Source organism: Aphidius gifuensis, linkage group LG1 (assembly GCF_014905175.1).
Source record: "Aphidius gifuensis isolate YNYX2018 linkage group LG1, ASM1490517v1, whole genome shotgun sequence".
NCBI lineage: Eukaryota > Metazoa > Arthropoda > Insecta > Hymenoptera > Braconidae > Aphidius > Aphidius gifuensis.
Window position 1 is genome coordinate 7,359,337 of NC_057788.1, and position 15,833 is coordinate 7,375,169.

Below are 15,833 nucleotides of genomic sequence, written 5' to 3' on the forward strand. Positions count from 1 at the left end.
GAAATTGGAAATTAATTGATTTTAATAATACAATTTATCAACAAATACAAAGTGGTAGAAAAACACTTAAAACCAAATGGTTTATTGATATTCAAAATCAATTTCTTTTGGTAATAATGTGTAATTTAAATATATATATTTATAATGTTATTATAATTTATGTATTTTTTATTTTTTAATTTAGAATAATAGAAGAAAATTTATTCCAAATATTGTGCATAGAAAAAAGTATAAACATTTTTTTGATTGTACTTGTGCAATAATGGAAAATCAATTGAATGAAATTTGTAAAAAAAGTCTACAAGATTATATGAGCTTTATTATCAATGAATCAACAAGTAGTTTTAATTTGAAAATTATTCTAAAAAATAATAATTTAACATTGGATCCACAAATTGATTTATTTATTAAAACTCATTGGAATATATTGGATACAATTGTTGATGCTGTTTGTAAAATAAATAGACTAGAGACACGATTGTACACAGATTGGATTGATCCAATTGAATTTTTAAAACCAAATATTTCTAAAACTACAATTGCTTTGTATAAAAAACAAATAACAGATTTATTTGAACAATCAAAAGTAATACCAGAAGAAAAAATGAATTTACTAAATGAATATTCAAATTTTTGGAATGGTGAAGAACTTGATAAGGTCAATGAATTTATTGCTGATGATTCCAAGAGCCTGAATGATTATCAAGCAATTATTAGCTATTATGATGAACTTAGTTGTAGTATTTCTATTAAAATTAATAAAACTACATTTGTTGGAATGTTTGAATTAACATATGATGATTTTATTGATTCATTGGTAAATGCTATTGATAACTTGAAGAAATTATTGATTGACAGTGTTATTAATCGTTATCAATTAAAAGCAAAATAGTAAGTATTTATTTGAAAATTTATTTAGTATTTATTAATGTAAAATTATTTATTATTTTGTTTAATTTTTAGTGTTGAAAAAGAATATGAGGCAATTGCAGAAAAAGCAATGTCTCATCCTGTTAATACAGCTGGTCTCATGGAACAAATTGATTTTATGAAAAAAATTGAAGATAAACATTTACAAAATTTAGAAGATATTTTAGATGAAATTATTACCAATATTATATTTTTATCAGACTATTGGCTTTTATCAACAGATGAAATATCAACAAATAATAGTGTATTTACTTGGTATCATAGAATGCCAAAAATATTTGAAGATAATTTAAAAATAATAAATGATAAAACTATTGAATTTAAGGCATCATTAAAATTACGTTATCAAAAATTTGAAGAAGAGCTGGATTTATTATCAAAACAAGTTGATGAAATTCAACACTGGGGTGATATAGAAGAAGTATTTAGATATCAAAAAAAAATACAAAATATTGAAAATAAATTAATTGGTGCAATGGAAAAAATTGATAAATTTAATGAAGAAGAATTGCTATTTGGTTGGGATATAACTGAATATCCAGTACGTAAAGAAATAGCTGATCGTTTAATGTCATTTAAAAAATTATATGATTCAACATGTGATTATTTATTAAAATATGAAAAATGGACAAGTGCTTTAATTGGTGCATATCATCCTGATGATATTGAAAATGATGTTAATTTAGCATATCGTACAATTTATAAACTTGAAAAAACACTTGAATTTGAACCAAAAGAATTGTCAATAATAATAAAAGATAAAATTGAAAATTTCAAGCATAATTTACCAATAATAATGACACTTGGTAATCCAGGAATGAAAACAAGACATTGGAATGAAGTATCAAATATTATTGGTATACCAATAAAAGTAAATTCAGATTTAACACTTGGTAAAATAATTGATATGAAACTTGATGATTATATTGATAAATTTGATGTTATTGCTGATGCTGCAATTAAAGAAGGTAATCTTGAAAATAATATTGAAAAAATGAATAATGATTGGCAAAAAATATCATTTACTGTTAATCCATATAAAGATTCTGGTACATTTGTCATAGCATCTATTGATGAAATACAATTAATGCTTGATGATCATCTTATTAAAACAATGACAATGAAAAATTCATCATATATTAAACCATTTGAAAAAGATATTATAACATGGGAAATTAAATTAAATTTATTACAAGAAATATTAGATTATTGGCTTAAAGTACAAAGTACATGGATGTATCTTGAGCCAATTTTTACATCACCAGATATACAACAACAAATGCCAGATGAAGGTAGAAAATTTACATCTGTTGATAAAACATGGAGAGATACAATGAGACGTATTAAAACAAATTCACTTGTTATGTCAGTTGTTGAAATAAATGTATTGGAAAAATTTAAAAAATGTATGATACTATTGGAACTTATACAAAAAGGATTAAATGAATATTTAGAAAAAAAAAGACTTTATTTTCCAAGATTTTTTTTCTTATCAAATGATGAATTATTAGAAATATTATCTGAAACAAAAGATCCAACTAGAGTTCAGCCACATTTAAAAAAATGTTTTGAAGGTATTTCAAAGCTTAAATTTAATTCTGATTTAGAAGTTAAACATATGAAATCAACTGAAGATGAAGAAGTTGAATTAGTTGATATTATATCAACATCACAAGCACGTGGACAAGTTGAAAAATGGCTATTAGAACTTGAAAAAAATATGAAAAAAAGTATAAAATATATTATTAAACAATCAATTGATGCTTATCCAATAAAAAAAAGAACAAATTGGGTTCTTGAATGGCCTGGACAATGTGTACTATGTGTTAGTCAATTATATTGGACACAAAAAATTGAAGAATCAATGGAAATTGGTATTAATGGACTAAAAAATTATCTTGAACAATGTCAACAAGAATTAAATGATATAATATTAATAATAAGAGGTAAATTATCAAAACAAAATAGAATAACACTTGAAGCATTGGTAACACTTGATGTACATGGTAAAGATACATTAACACAATTATATAATGATAAAGTATTAAAAAATAGTGATTTTAAATGGCTATGTCAGTTACGTTATTATTGGAAAAATAATAATTTAATAACATATATGATTAATTCATCACTTGCATATGGATATGAATATTTGGGTAATTCATCAAGACTTGTTATAACACCATTAACTGATCGTTGTTATAGAACATTATTTGGTGCATTAAGTCTTCATCTTGGTGGTGCACCAGAGGGTCCAGCTGGTACTGGTAAAACAGAAACAACAAAAGATCTTGCAAAAGCTATTGCAAAACAATGTGTTGTATTTAATTGTTCAGATGGTCTTGATTATATTGCATTAGGTAAATTTTTTAAAGGTTTAGCATCATGTGGTGCATGGTCATGTTTTGATGAATTTAATAGAATTGATCTTGAGGTATTATCTGTTGTTGCACAACAAATATTAACAATACAACGTGGTATTAATGCTGGTATAGAAAAATTATTATTTGAAGGTACAGAAATATATTTAGATTCAACATGTGCTGTATTTATAACAATGAATCCTGGTTATGCTGGTAGATCAGAATTACCAGATAATTTAAAAGCATTATTTAGATCAGTTGCAATGATGGTACCTGATTATGCATTAATTGCTGAAAATACATTATATTCATTTGGTTTTTATAATGGTCGTCCACTTGCTGTTAAAATTGTAAATGCATATAAGCTGTGCTCAGAACAATTATCAAGTCAGTGTCATTATGATTATGGTATGAGAGCTGTTAAATCAGTATTAACTGCTGCTGGAAATTTAAAATTAAAATATCCAAATGAATCTGAGGATGTACTAATATTACGTAGTATTAAAGATGTTAATTTACCAAAATTTTTAAGTATTGATTTAGAATTATTTAAAGGTATTACATCAGATTTATTTCCTGGTATTTCATTACCTGAATCTGATTATACACATCTTAATAGTTGTATTCAAGAAGCTTGTAATAAAGCAAATATACAATGTACAAATTTTTTCATTGAAAAAATACAACAAATATATGAAATGATGATTGTTAGACATGGTTTTATGATTGTTGGTTTACCATTTGGTGGTAAAACAACATCATATAAAATACTTGCTGATGCATTAAATTTACTTGAAATAAAAGGTTTAATGAATGAGCATAAAGTTGAAATAACAATAATTAATCCAAAATCAATAACAATGGGTCAATTATATGGACAATTTGATGCTGCATCACATGAATGGAGTGATGGTATACTTGCTGTTAGTTATAGAAAATTTTCATCATCAACAAATAATAATAGAAAATGGCTTATATTTGATGGACCAGTTGATGCAATATGGATTGAAAATATGAATACAGTATTGGATGATAATAAAAAATTATGTTTAATGTCTGGTGAAATAATACAATTAGCAAAAACAACAAATTTAATATTTGAACCAATGGATTTAGAAGTTGCATCACCAGCAACTGTATCAAGATGTGGTATGATTTATATGGAACCAATTGCACTTGGTTGGTTACCATTATTAACATCATGGATTAATAATTTATCTAAAAATATTACTGGACGTATTAAAATACATTTAAAAAAATTATTTTTAAGATTTTGTCCAGCATTATTACATCTTATACGTCGTTGTGGTGCTAAAGAAATGTTATATATGCCTGATGCAAATTTAATAAGATCAGTTATGTATTTACTTGATTGTTTTTTAAATGATTTTAATGATGATACATATATTGCAACAATAAGTGATCTTGAAACACGTGCACAAATTGAAGGATCATTTTTTTTCTCTTGTATATGGGGTTTAGGTGGTACATTAATGGTTAATTATCGTGAATGGTTTAGTGATTTATTTCGTGGTTTAGTAGAACCAGAATTATCAAATGAAATTAAGTTGAGATTTAATTTACCATCAAATATAAAAAATCCTGATCCACAATATGTTGAACCAATACCATTAATTGGATTAGTTTATGATTATAAATTTACAAAAGAAAAAAAAGGTATATGGACACCTTGGATTGATGATCTTCGAGATGTACCACCAATACCAAAAGACATACCGGTTAATCAAATAATTGTAAATACAATTGAAACAGTTAGATATTTTTATTTATTTAAAAATCTTATTAATAATAATAAACCAGTGTTACTTGTTGGACCAACTGGTACTGGAAAATCTGTATATATTATTGAATATTTATTAAAATATAATGATAAATTATTTAAACCGTTATTCATAACATTTTCTGCACAAACAAGTGCAAATCAAACACAAGATATTATTATGAGTAAAATGGATAAAAGAAAAAAAGGAGTTTATGGAGCACCAATTGGTAAACGTTGGATAATATTTATTGATGATGTATCAATGCCATCACCAGAAGAATATGGTGCTCAGCCACCAATTGAATTACTCAGACAATGGCTTGATCATGGTATTTGGTATGATAGAAAAGAACTTGCTCCATTTAAACTTAAAGATATTCAGGTATTTATTTTACATATTATAATAATGTTATTGTAAATAATTTTATTTAATTTTGATAGTTTATATGTGCAATGGGACCACCATCAAGTGGTAAAGATGTTACACCAAGATTTAAACGTCATTTTTTTACTCTCAGTATATCAGAATTTAATGATGATGTTATGATAACAATATTTTCGAAAATTATATCATGGCATTTTGAATCACGTGGTTTTACAAATGATTTTAATATTTGTATTGATCAAATTGTTCTTGCAACATTAAATATATACAAAGAAAGTTTAAAACATCTTTTACCAACTCCTGCAAAGTCACATTATTTATTTAATTTACGTGATTTTTCACGAGTCATTCAAGGAATTTTATTATCAAGACCAGATACTATTAAAAATTTGGTAATAGAATTTTAATTTGTTTTTGAAAATATAAAATTTATAATTGTTGTTGTTGTTGTTGTTGTTTGAAACTTGAATTGTTTTGAATTAATTTTAGATGGGAATGAAACGTTTGTGGGTACATGAAGTTTTGAGAGTTTATGGAGATCGATTAGTTGATGATGTTGATGTAAATTGGCTTGTTGAACAAATTCGATTAGCGTTAATCAATGAAATGGAAGAAGATATGAATGTTTTATTTAATGATTTTGCTGATCATCCAAATGAAAAAGTAAATATATCATATATTTTTAATTAATTGGATTTATTGTAATTTTAATTGTCCAAAAAAATAATTTATATTATCTAGATAACAGAGCAACATTTACGTAATTTAATTTACTGTGATTTTGAGTATTTATTGGATGGTCAAAAAAAATATATGGAAGTTGATGATATTGATGGTCTTGCAGAGACAGCAAATGAATATCTTGCTGAGTATAATTCAATATCTAAAAAACCAATGAATCTAGTACTTTTCAGGTAAAAAAAATAAACAAAACAAAATAAATCTTTAATATTTTAATTTTATATTTTTTTAAATTATAATAATTAGATTTGCTGTTGAACATTTGTCAAAAATATGTAGAATATTAATGCAACCACGTAGCCACGCCCTACTTGTAGGTGTTGGTGGTTCAGGTAGACAATCATTGACAAGATTAGCATCTCATATATCTGATTATGATATATTTCAAGTTGAAATATCACGACAATATACTAAACATGAATGGCATGAAGATTTAAAAATAATATTACGTAAAACAGCATCAAGTGAGCTACATACAACATTTTTATTTACTGATACACAAATAAAAGAAGAAACATTTTTAGAAGATATTAGTAATTTAATGAATGCTGGTGAAGTACCAAATTTATTTACAAATGATGAAAAAATTGATATTTGTGAAAAAATACGACAAATTGATAAACAAAGAGATAAAAAAATACAAACAGATGGTAGTCCAATTGCATTATTTAATTTTTTTATACAAATTGTTAGAGAACAATTACATATTGTTGTTGCAATGTCACCAATTGGTGATGCTTTTCGTACAAGAATAAGAAAATTTCCTGCACTTGTTAATTGTTGTACAATTGATTGGTTACAACCATGGCCAGATGATGCACTTCTTGCTGTTGCTACAAAATTTTTAGGTGAAATTGAATTATCAATTGATGAAAAAAATGCATGTATTGAAATGTGTCAATATTTTCATACATCAACACAAGATTTATCACGTGAATTTTATTTACGTGCACGAAGGTTAGTTATTTTTATTTATTTATTTATTTATTTTTTTATTATAAAATATATTAAATAATTATTATTATTTTTCAAGACATAATTATGTTACACCAACATCTTATTTGGAGCTTATTAGTACTTTTAAAGATTTATTGAGTAAAAAACGTAGTGAGGTACTTGAAGGAAAAAAAAGATATGAAATTGGATTAAGTAAATTAGATTCAACTCATAAACAAGTTGAAAAAATGCAAATAATTCTTGTTGCACTTCAGCCAAAGCTCATTGATGCAGCAAAAGATGTTGAAAAAATACTTGAAAATGTTGAAAAAGAAAGTAAAGAAGTTGCTGATATTGAGAGAGTTGTTAAAGCTGATGAAGAAGCAGCAATGGTACTTGAAGAAAAATAAAATATTATTTATTTACATTAACGTAATTTGTTTATTTAATTTTGTAGACAGTAGCAGCTGCTGCTGAAGAAATTCGAATGGAATGTAATGCTGACTTGGAGCTTGTATTGCCAATTCTTAATGCTGCAAATTCAGCTTTAAATACATTAACACCACAAGATATACAAATTGTTAAAACTATGAAAAGTCCACCTGCTATTATTAAAATTGTTGTTGTTAGTAAAAAAAATTTCAAACAATTTTTTTACAATTTAAAATTTAACTAATTTATATTTAATAAATTAAATTTTATTTAGGAAGCAATTTGTATATTGAAAGATGTAAAACCAGAAAGAGTTCAAGCTGAAGGTGGTAAAATTGTTGATGATTATTGGAAACCTTCACTTCGTATACTTGGTGATATGAAATTTCTTGATTCACTTTTACAATATGACAAAGATAATATACCAGAAAGAATTATGACTAAAATACGTACAACAATATTAACAAATCCAAATTTTGATCCTGATAAAATAAGAAATGCATCAACTGCATGTGAAGGTTTATGCAGATGGGTCATTGCACTTGATGAATATGATAAAGTTGCAAAAGTTGTAGGACCAAAAAAAATTCGGTAAATAATTTTAATAATAAAAAAAAAACAAGTGTATTATTTAATTAATATATAATATATTAAATAATTTTCAAGTCTTGCAAAAGCTGAAGAAGAATATAATCAAGCATTAACAGCACTTGAAATAAAAAGATCACAATTACATGAAGTACAAAAAAAATTACAATTACTTATGGATATATTAAATCAAAGAAAAGCTGATTATCAAGCAATGATTGATGAAGTACAAGATTGTGAAGAAAAATTAAAACGTGCTGAAGAACTTATTGGTGGTCTTGGTGGTGAATATAATAGATGGTCAGAAACAGCTAAAACACTTGGTGAACTTTATCATAAATTAACTGGAAATATATTAATTGGATCAGGTGTTGTTGCATATCTTGGTGTTTTTACAAGTAAAATTTATTATTATTACTATTTTTAAAAAATATAATTATATATAAATTGAATATTATGAATATTATTTAAATAATTATTTCAGTGTCATATAGAACAATACAAATTGATAATTGGATTGAATTATGCACAAATTTAAATATCTATTGTAGTAAAGATTTTCAATTGACTCAAGTACTTGGTGATTCTGTATTGATAAGATCATGGAATATTTATGGTTTACCAAGTGATTTATTTTCCATTGATAATGGTATTATTGTTGTTAAATCAAGAAGATGGCCATTAATGATTGATCCACAAGGACAAGCAAATAAATGGATTAAAAATATGGAAAAAAATAATGCTTTAAATGTTATACGTTTAAATCAAAATAATTATATAACAATACTTGAAAATTCAATAAGATTTGGACAACCTGTATTACTTGAAAATATTGATGAAGATATTGATGCTGTACTTGAGCCATTATTACTTAAACAATTATTTAAAATATCTGGTACAATTTGTATTAAAATTGGTGATTCAGTTGTTGAATATAATCATAAATTTAAATTTTATATTACAACAAAACTTTGTAATCCTCATTATTTACCGGAAATTGCTGTTAAAGTAACATTATTAAATTTTGTTATAACACCAGTTGGTTTGGAGGATCAATTATTGGGAATTGTTGTTGCTAAAGAAAGACCAGATTTAGAAAATGAAAAAAATCAACTTATTATTCAAGGAGCTGCTAATAAAAAGTATTTATTTATATATCTACATATTTTTTATTGATAATTTATTTATTTGTTTTTTTATTTATTAGAATGCTTAAAGAAATTGAAGATAAAATTCTTAAAGTTTTATCTGGTTCTGAAGAAAATATTCTTGAGGATCAAACAGCTATTGGAATTTTAAGTTCATCAAAAATATTGGCTAATGAAATTGAAGCTAAACAAACTGTAGCTGAAATTACTGAAAAATCAATTGATTTAGCTAGGCTACAGTATACATCAATTGCCATTCATAGTACAATATTATTTTTTACAATTGGTAAATTAAAAAAATAACACAAGTATTAATGAAATAATAATATTAATAAAATTATGTTTTAAATTTTGTAGATGTTTTGGCAAATATTGATCCAATGTATCAGTATTCTCTTTCATGGTTTGTTAATCTTTTTAAATCGACAATTGATAATACTCCACCAGTTGAAAATATTAGTAAACGATTAGAAGATCTTACTAAAGCATTTACATACTCATTGTATGTTAATATTTGTCGTTCATTATTTGAAAAAGATAAATTATTATTTTCTCTTATTCTTGCAATTAATTTGCTAAATAAAAAAGGTGATATATCAATGGAACAATGGATGTTTTTTCTTACTGGTGGTGTTGGTCTTGATAATCCTGATAAAAATCCAACTGATTGGTTATCAACAAATTCATGGAATGAATTATGTAGACTTAATAATATTACTGGTTTTTCATTTATTAAAAAAAGTTTTATTGACTCGGTTGATGAATGGAAATTGATATTTGATGATAAAGAACCACAGCTTAAAAATTTTCCAAAGCCATATGATCAATTAAATTTATTTGAAAAAATGCTTATTATTCGTTGTATAAGATCTGATAAAGTTGTGCCAGCAGTACAACTTTTTGTTGAAGGTAAAATAAATGTTATAAAATTTTTTTTTTTATAATATATTTAATTTTGTTTTTTGTAGATCAACTTGGCAAAGAATATGTTGAATCACCACCATTTGATTTAGAATCATCTTTTGCTGATTCATTTTCTTGTGTTCCTTTGATATTTGTATTAACACCAGGAGCTGATCCAGCAGCAATATTATTAAAATTTGCTGATGACAATGGTTTTATATCAAGATTATTTTCACTTTCATTGGGACAAGGTCAAGGTCCCATTGCTGTTGGTTTAATCGATGAGGGTATTAAAAATGGTTCTTGGATTGTACTACAAAATTGTCATCTTGCCAAAAGTTGGATGCCGACCCTGGAAAAAGTAATATGACCTGGAAAAAAAAAAATCTATAATATAAATTGTCAGGGAAAAATATAAATAATATTAAAAACTAATAATAATTTTATGTTATATTTAAGATTTGTGAAGATTTTACACCTGAAAAAGTTCATCCAGATTTTCGTCTTTGGTTAACGAGTTATCCAGCTGAACATTTTCCAGTAAGTGTTCTTCAAAATGGTGTTAAAATGACAAATGAACCACCAAAAGGTCTTCGATCAAATATTACAAGATCTTTTCTTCAGGTAATTATTGAATTTTTAATTTAAAAATCATTTTTTTATATTAATATTTATTTATTTTAGGATCCAATATGTGAACCAAATTTTTTCGAAAAATCAAAACAAAAAAATGCTTTTAAAAGAATGCTATTTTCATTATGTTTTTTTCATGCTATTGTTCAAGAACGAAGAAAATTTGGTCCAATTGGATGGAATAATCCTTATGAATTTAACGAAACTGATTTACGTATATCGGTATTACAATTGAAAGTTTTTTTAGAACAATATGATGATGTACAATACGAAGCACTAAAATATCTTACAGGTAAAAAAGAATACATTTACATAATATTAAACATAAAAACTATCATAAATTGAAAAAAATAATTCTTTTATTTTTATATTATTTTTTTCTTATGGTTATTTAAATTTTTGATTAGATTCTTTTGTAAAATTTCAATGATATTTGCAAGTAAAAGACATTATAAAATAATTTAGTAAAATAAATTTTATTAAAATAATATAAATGTAAATTTAATTATCATAAGTTTGAATAAAATTTGTGAAATTTAATTGTTTTTTTTTTTTCTTTTAGGTGAATGTAATTATGGTGGTAGAGTAACAGACGAATGGGATCGTCGTACATTGAATACAATACTTGAAGTTTTTTATTGTATTGAAACTGTTGAAAATAAAGATTATTATTTTGACTCATCTTGTCAATATTATGTACCAAGAGTTTCTGATCATTCTGAGTTTCTTGAGTACGTGAAAAATTTACCAATGATTACTGGACCAAGTGTATTTGGAATGAATGAAAATGCAGATATTATTAAAGATCAACAAGAAACTGATCTTATGATATCATCAATTTTATTAACACAGGTAAAAAAAATTTGATATTAAAAATAATTATAAGAAAAAAAATTTAATAGATAGTTTGATGAGTATTTTTTTTTTTTTTTAATTATTATATCATACTTAAGGATCTTGAGGTAAAAGTATATCGTAAATTATATTTAATAACTTTTATATACTATGAAATTTAATAATAAGTGAATTTTAAAAATTACTATTAAAAGCTTCCTAAGAATTTTTGGAAAAAGGTAAAAAAAAAAATATTATTTTTTTAAATTAAAACCACAACAAAAGTTTTACATTTTTTTTTATTTTTTAACTCTATATTTATATGAGTATTTAACTTATTTAAAGTTGAAAATATAAAAGTTATTTATCAACTACTAAAATTAGATTTTACAGTAATTTTAGTTTCAAGTTAAATTGGATATATATTTTATTAAAATTATTAATTATTTAGGATACAACTGGTGATGTTAAAAGCGGTGATAAAACACCAGATGAAATTGTATTTAGTGTTGCTGAGGATATATTATCAAAACTACCAGATGATTATGATTTAATAATTGCATTAGAAAAATATCCAACATCTTATAATCAAAGTATGAATACTGTTCTTGTTCAAGAAATGGGTCGTTTCAATAAGCTTCTACAAACTATTAGAAATAGTCTTATGGGTGTTGAAAAAGCTATCAAAGGTACTGTCAATTTCCCTCAATACTTCAACCACTCACAAGAGAATAAAAAAAAAAAAAAAAGAAATGAAAATTCTCATTAAGCTTTTCCGTTTCTTTTAATCTTTTTTTTTTTTTTCTTATTTATTTGCTAATTTTCTTTTACCTTTTTTAGGTCTGACAGTAATGAATTCTGAGCTTGAAGAGGTTTTTACATCGATTATAACTGGAAAAATACCAAATCCATGGAAAAAAAATTCTTATCCATCTCTTAAACCTTTGGGTAGTTATATTCAAGACTTTATACATCGTTTGAAATTTTTACAAGTAATTAATTATTTTTTATAATTTAATATTATTGATGCTACAAGATAACATTTTTATTTATTTATTTAATTTTTTTTTCAAAGGACTGGTTTGAAAATGGACCACCAAATTCATTTTGGTTATCTGGATTTTTTTTTACTCAAGCATTTCTAACTGGTGCAAGACAAAATTATGCAAGAAAATATTCAATACCAATTGATTTATTAATTTATGATTTTTTACCATTAAAAGAAAAAAAATTCAATACACCACCAGAAGATGGTATTTATATTTATGGATTATTTTTGGATGGTGCTAGATTTAACATGGAAATAATGAAACTTGATGAATCATTACCAAAAGTTTTATTTGACACTGTTCCTCATGTAAGTTTTTTTAATATTTTTATTGTCTTAATTAAAAAAAGAAAAAAAATCATTTTAATATATTTATTTAAAATGAATATATTTTAGCTTTGGCTTTTACCAATGAAAAAAGAAGAAGTACCAAAAAGATTAACATATACATGTCCAGTTTATAAAACATCTGAACGAAGAGGTGTATTATCAACAACTGGTCATTCAACAAATTTTGTTATAGCAATGTGGCTACCAACTGATAAATCATCTCAACATTGGATAATGCGAGGTGTTGCAATGCTATGTCAATTGTCTCAATGAAATAGTAAATAAATATAAAATAAACAAGATAAACTATTTGAGCAATTGATAGCAATACTAATATCATCATTTTTGGTGATTGAAATTATTGACATAAATGTCAATTCAAGTGATCAAACTCCAGTTAAAATTTATATCATCAATATAAAACAACAATTGATTGTCTTAAAATATGAATTCATCATATTTCTTATCAATAATAAAATAGTACAGCCAATTGATATATACAATTGTATGTATATTTTGTTATTTTGATAAAAAGATAATAGTATCAGCAGTTGTAATAGTATCAATTGTAAAATATCCAGGGTTCATGGATTGTTGGTGAATTTAATGTGTGTTGTGGGGGGTATAAAATGAGAGAGGAAGAGAGAGAAGAGTAAGAGAGGGTTTATGAAAAGGGAAAAGTAAAAAAAAAAAAAAAAAGTGTAGAGGGTTGATGCTCTCTCTGGGCTGGTGGCGGCACCCTGTCTACTCGGACCGCGTTCTTCGAATTGCCAGAGGCTCGTTGCCTAGCAACTTCTCATCGTGTATTGATCTCCCTCGTTTCTCTCATCTCTTTTATTTTATCTCACTTTACTCTCTCTCTCTCTCTCGTCATCACATACACTGAGTGTTACTACTGGCATCATCCCCTAAATGCTTTTTGCCGTTCTGTGTATATATTTGCATCGTCAATTTCCACTTTCGTCTTCGAGGCTTGTTACTCCTCTTTTTTTTTCTATTTTCCCTTTGTGGACACAATTTTAAATGTATTTTTTTTTTTTTTTTACCCATTTTGCTATGAACATATTACAGTTCCGCAAGTTAAATCCCCGGAACCTGAGGGCGTGGTTCAAATTTAAATTTTATTATTATTTTTATTATTATTATTATTATTAGTAATATTAATATTGTTATTATTATATTTCAGGTTCAAGGTAAAAGTGCAATGACATGAAATTTGGTATTTAAACTGGATGGATGTTTTTTTTTTTAATTCTAATTTTCTCGTTTTTTTTCTTTATGAAATAGTTTTATTTTTTTAGTTTTTTTTTTTTTTTGTTTAAAGATTAAATATTTGGTTGAACATTACTATGTGGTTCATATAAGGGTCGATGGATATTTTAGGGTGAAAATACGAAGATGGATATTGGACCAATAGGGCTGATAAAATGGGTTATGAATAGAGCTTTTCTTTTTTTTTTTTAATGCTAATTTACAAACAAAAAAAAATAGGTAATGCTTATTTTATAAATGAAAAAAATTACAAGAATATATTTATATTTTTAAAAACAATATATTATATAATAACAAATTACTTGGAGTAATAATACTTGCATTCTATGGTAAATACTTTTATTATAAAATATAAAATTAATAATGACAATTTATCTAACAAAAAATTTTAAATTAATAATAATTTAATTACAGTTCGTTAAATAAGTTCATGCAAAATTTATAAATAATTAAATTACATAAAATATTAATTCAAGAAAAAAAAATCATTAATAATATTACATGTCAATTAAAAATTTTGATGAATTTTTTTTTTTTAAATTGATGATTATGGTCCGCTCTTAGCATTCACCGCGTGCCTTATGAATTTTTAATTTTTGGCACATGGAAGCCCGCTGTGAACGCAAGGAGCACAGACTCACGTAATTTTTTTTTTTTTTCTTTTTTAACATACACTTGTATTTTTCCATAAATTTTCTTGATTCAAGTTCCTCTTCATCTTCAACAATATTATTTTTTTTTAATTTGAAAAAAGTAATTTTCTTTTTATTTTTTTTTTTTACACAATTGTTTATGTATGTCACCTGGAGAAACACACAACATTAAACACATCACTAAACTAAAAGAAACAAAAATAAAAATTATGAAATTGATAAATAATTATTATACAACAAACACAGTTGATATTAAAAATATAAATTCACAAATCATGCAGATAAAATAAATTCAATATAAAATTTAAATTCAAGTTGATCAGACGATTAACAAAACCCAACTGATTCAGGATGATATTTTATTCTTGATTTAAAAAAAATAAAAAAAAAAACAAGGGGAGTGTGCCCCGGCTGGTCAAGGGTTTTTAAATTGAGACAGATATAAATTGTTACACCGAGTGACAAAAAAGGCGGGGTAGATATATATACCGTGTTGTTGAAAGGTAAAAGGGGGAATATATAAAAATGAATGATACACAATGGATGAAAACGCGTGTGTTAATGCTTATACTAAAAATTGATGAACGAGAAATAATACACGACGCGTGTGACCAAATGCCATGAGCTTAAGAGAATGAATGTTTTTGGATCAGAATAATGGGGTGAGATATTTTATTCTCCCTTCTTTCCTTCTTTTATCATCTACCTCATGTATCCTCCCATTCTTTAATCATACTACCACCCCACTTCCCTGTTTGACTATATTTTACTTTCCCTTATCGCTTTCTCTCTCTCTCATAAAAAAAAAAAAATTGTAACTTATTGCTTATTTTGTATTAGGGCTCTTGGGTGGT

General features: G+C 25.2%; 1 protein-coding gene across 3 annotated transcripts; it reads left to right on the forward strand.

Moving 5' to 3' along the window:
• The first annotated feature begins 190 nt into the window (after window positions 1-190).
• On the forward strand, window positions 191-14,485 carry LOC122847475 (dynein axonemal heavy chain 7-like). Of its 3 annotated transcripts, XM_044145196.1 has the most exons (24): window positions 191-891; window positions 964-5,458; window positions 5,518-5,853; window positions 5,951-6,124; window positions 6,203-6,375; window positions 6,449-7,159; window positions 7,236-7,530; window positions 7,596-7,763; window positions 7,845-8,161; window positions 8,237-8,556; window positions 8,643-9,300; window positions 9,366-9,592; window positions 9,664-10,215; window positions 10,275-10,570; window positions 10,669-10,833; window positions 10,894-11,134; window positions 11,405-11,694; window positions 11,796-11,804; window positions 11,892-11,915; window positions 12,128-12,365; window positions 12,517-12,668; window positions 12,752-13,033; window positions 13,121-13,295; window positions 14,241-14,485. In XM_044145196.1, the coding sequence occupies exons 1-24, from the start codon at window positions 263-265 to the stop codon at window positions 14,249-14,251; spliced, it is 10,938 nt and encodes a 3,645-aa protein (XP_044001131.1). In that variant the 5' UTR covers window positions 191-262; the 3' UTR covers window positions 14,252-14,485. The 3 variants fall into 3 exon arrangements, with proteins under 3 accessions (XP_044001131.1, XP_044001130.1, XP_044001132.1); XM_044145195.1 differs by lacking the exon at window positions 14,241-14,485 and having other exon boundaries at window positions 13,121-14,182; XM_044145197.1 differs by lacking the exons at window positions 11,796-11,804; window positions 11,892-11,915; window positions 14,241-14,485 and having other exon boundaries at window positions 13,121-14,182.
• The last annotated feature ends 1,348 nt before the right edge of the window (window positions 14,486-15,833 follow it).

What these genes read in the sequence shown, in the direction of transcription:
- LOC122847475 (XM_044145195.1), top strand. Translation starts at nt 263, where the DNA reads ATGGAAAATCAATTGAATGAAATTTGTAAAAAAAGTCTACAAGATTAT. An exon ending in TATCAATTAAAAGCAAAATA is followed by an intron (nt 892 to 963) that starts GTAAGTATTTAT and finishes TTTAATTTTTAG; the next exon opens with TGTTGAAAAAGAATATGAGG. An exon ending in CTGATCATCCAAATGAAAAA is followed by an intron (nt 6,125 to 6,202) that starts GTAAATATATCA and finishes TATATTATCTAG; the next exon opens with ATAACAGAGCAACATTTACG.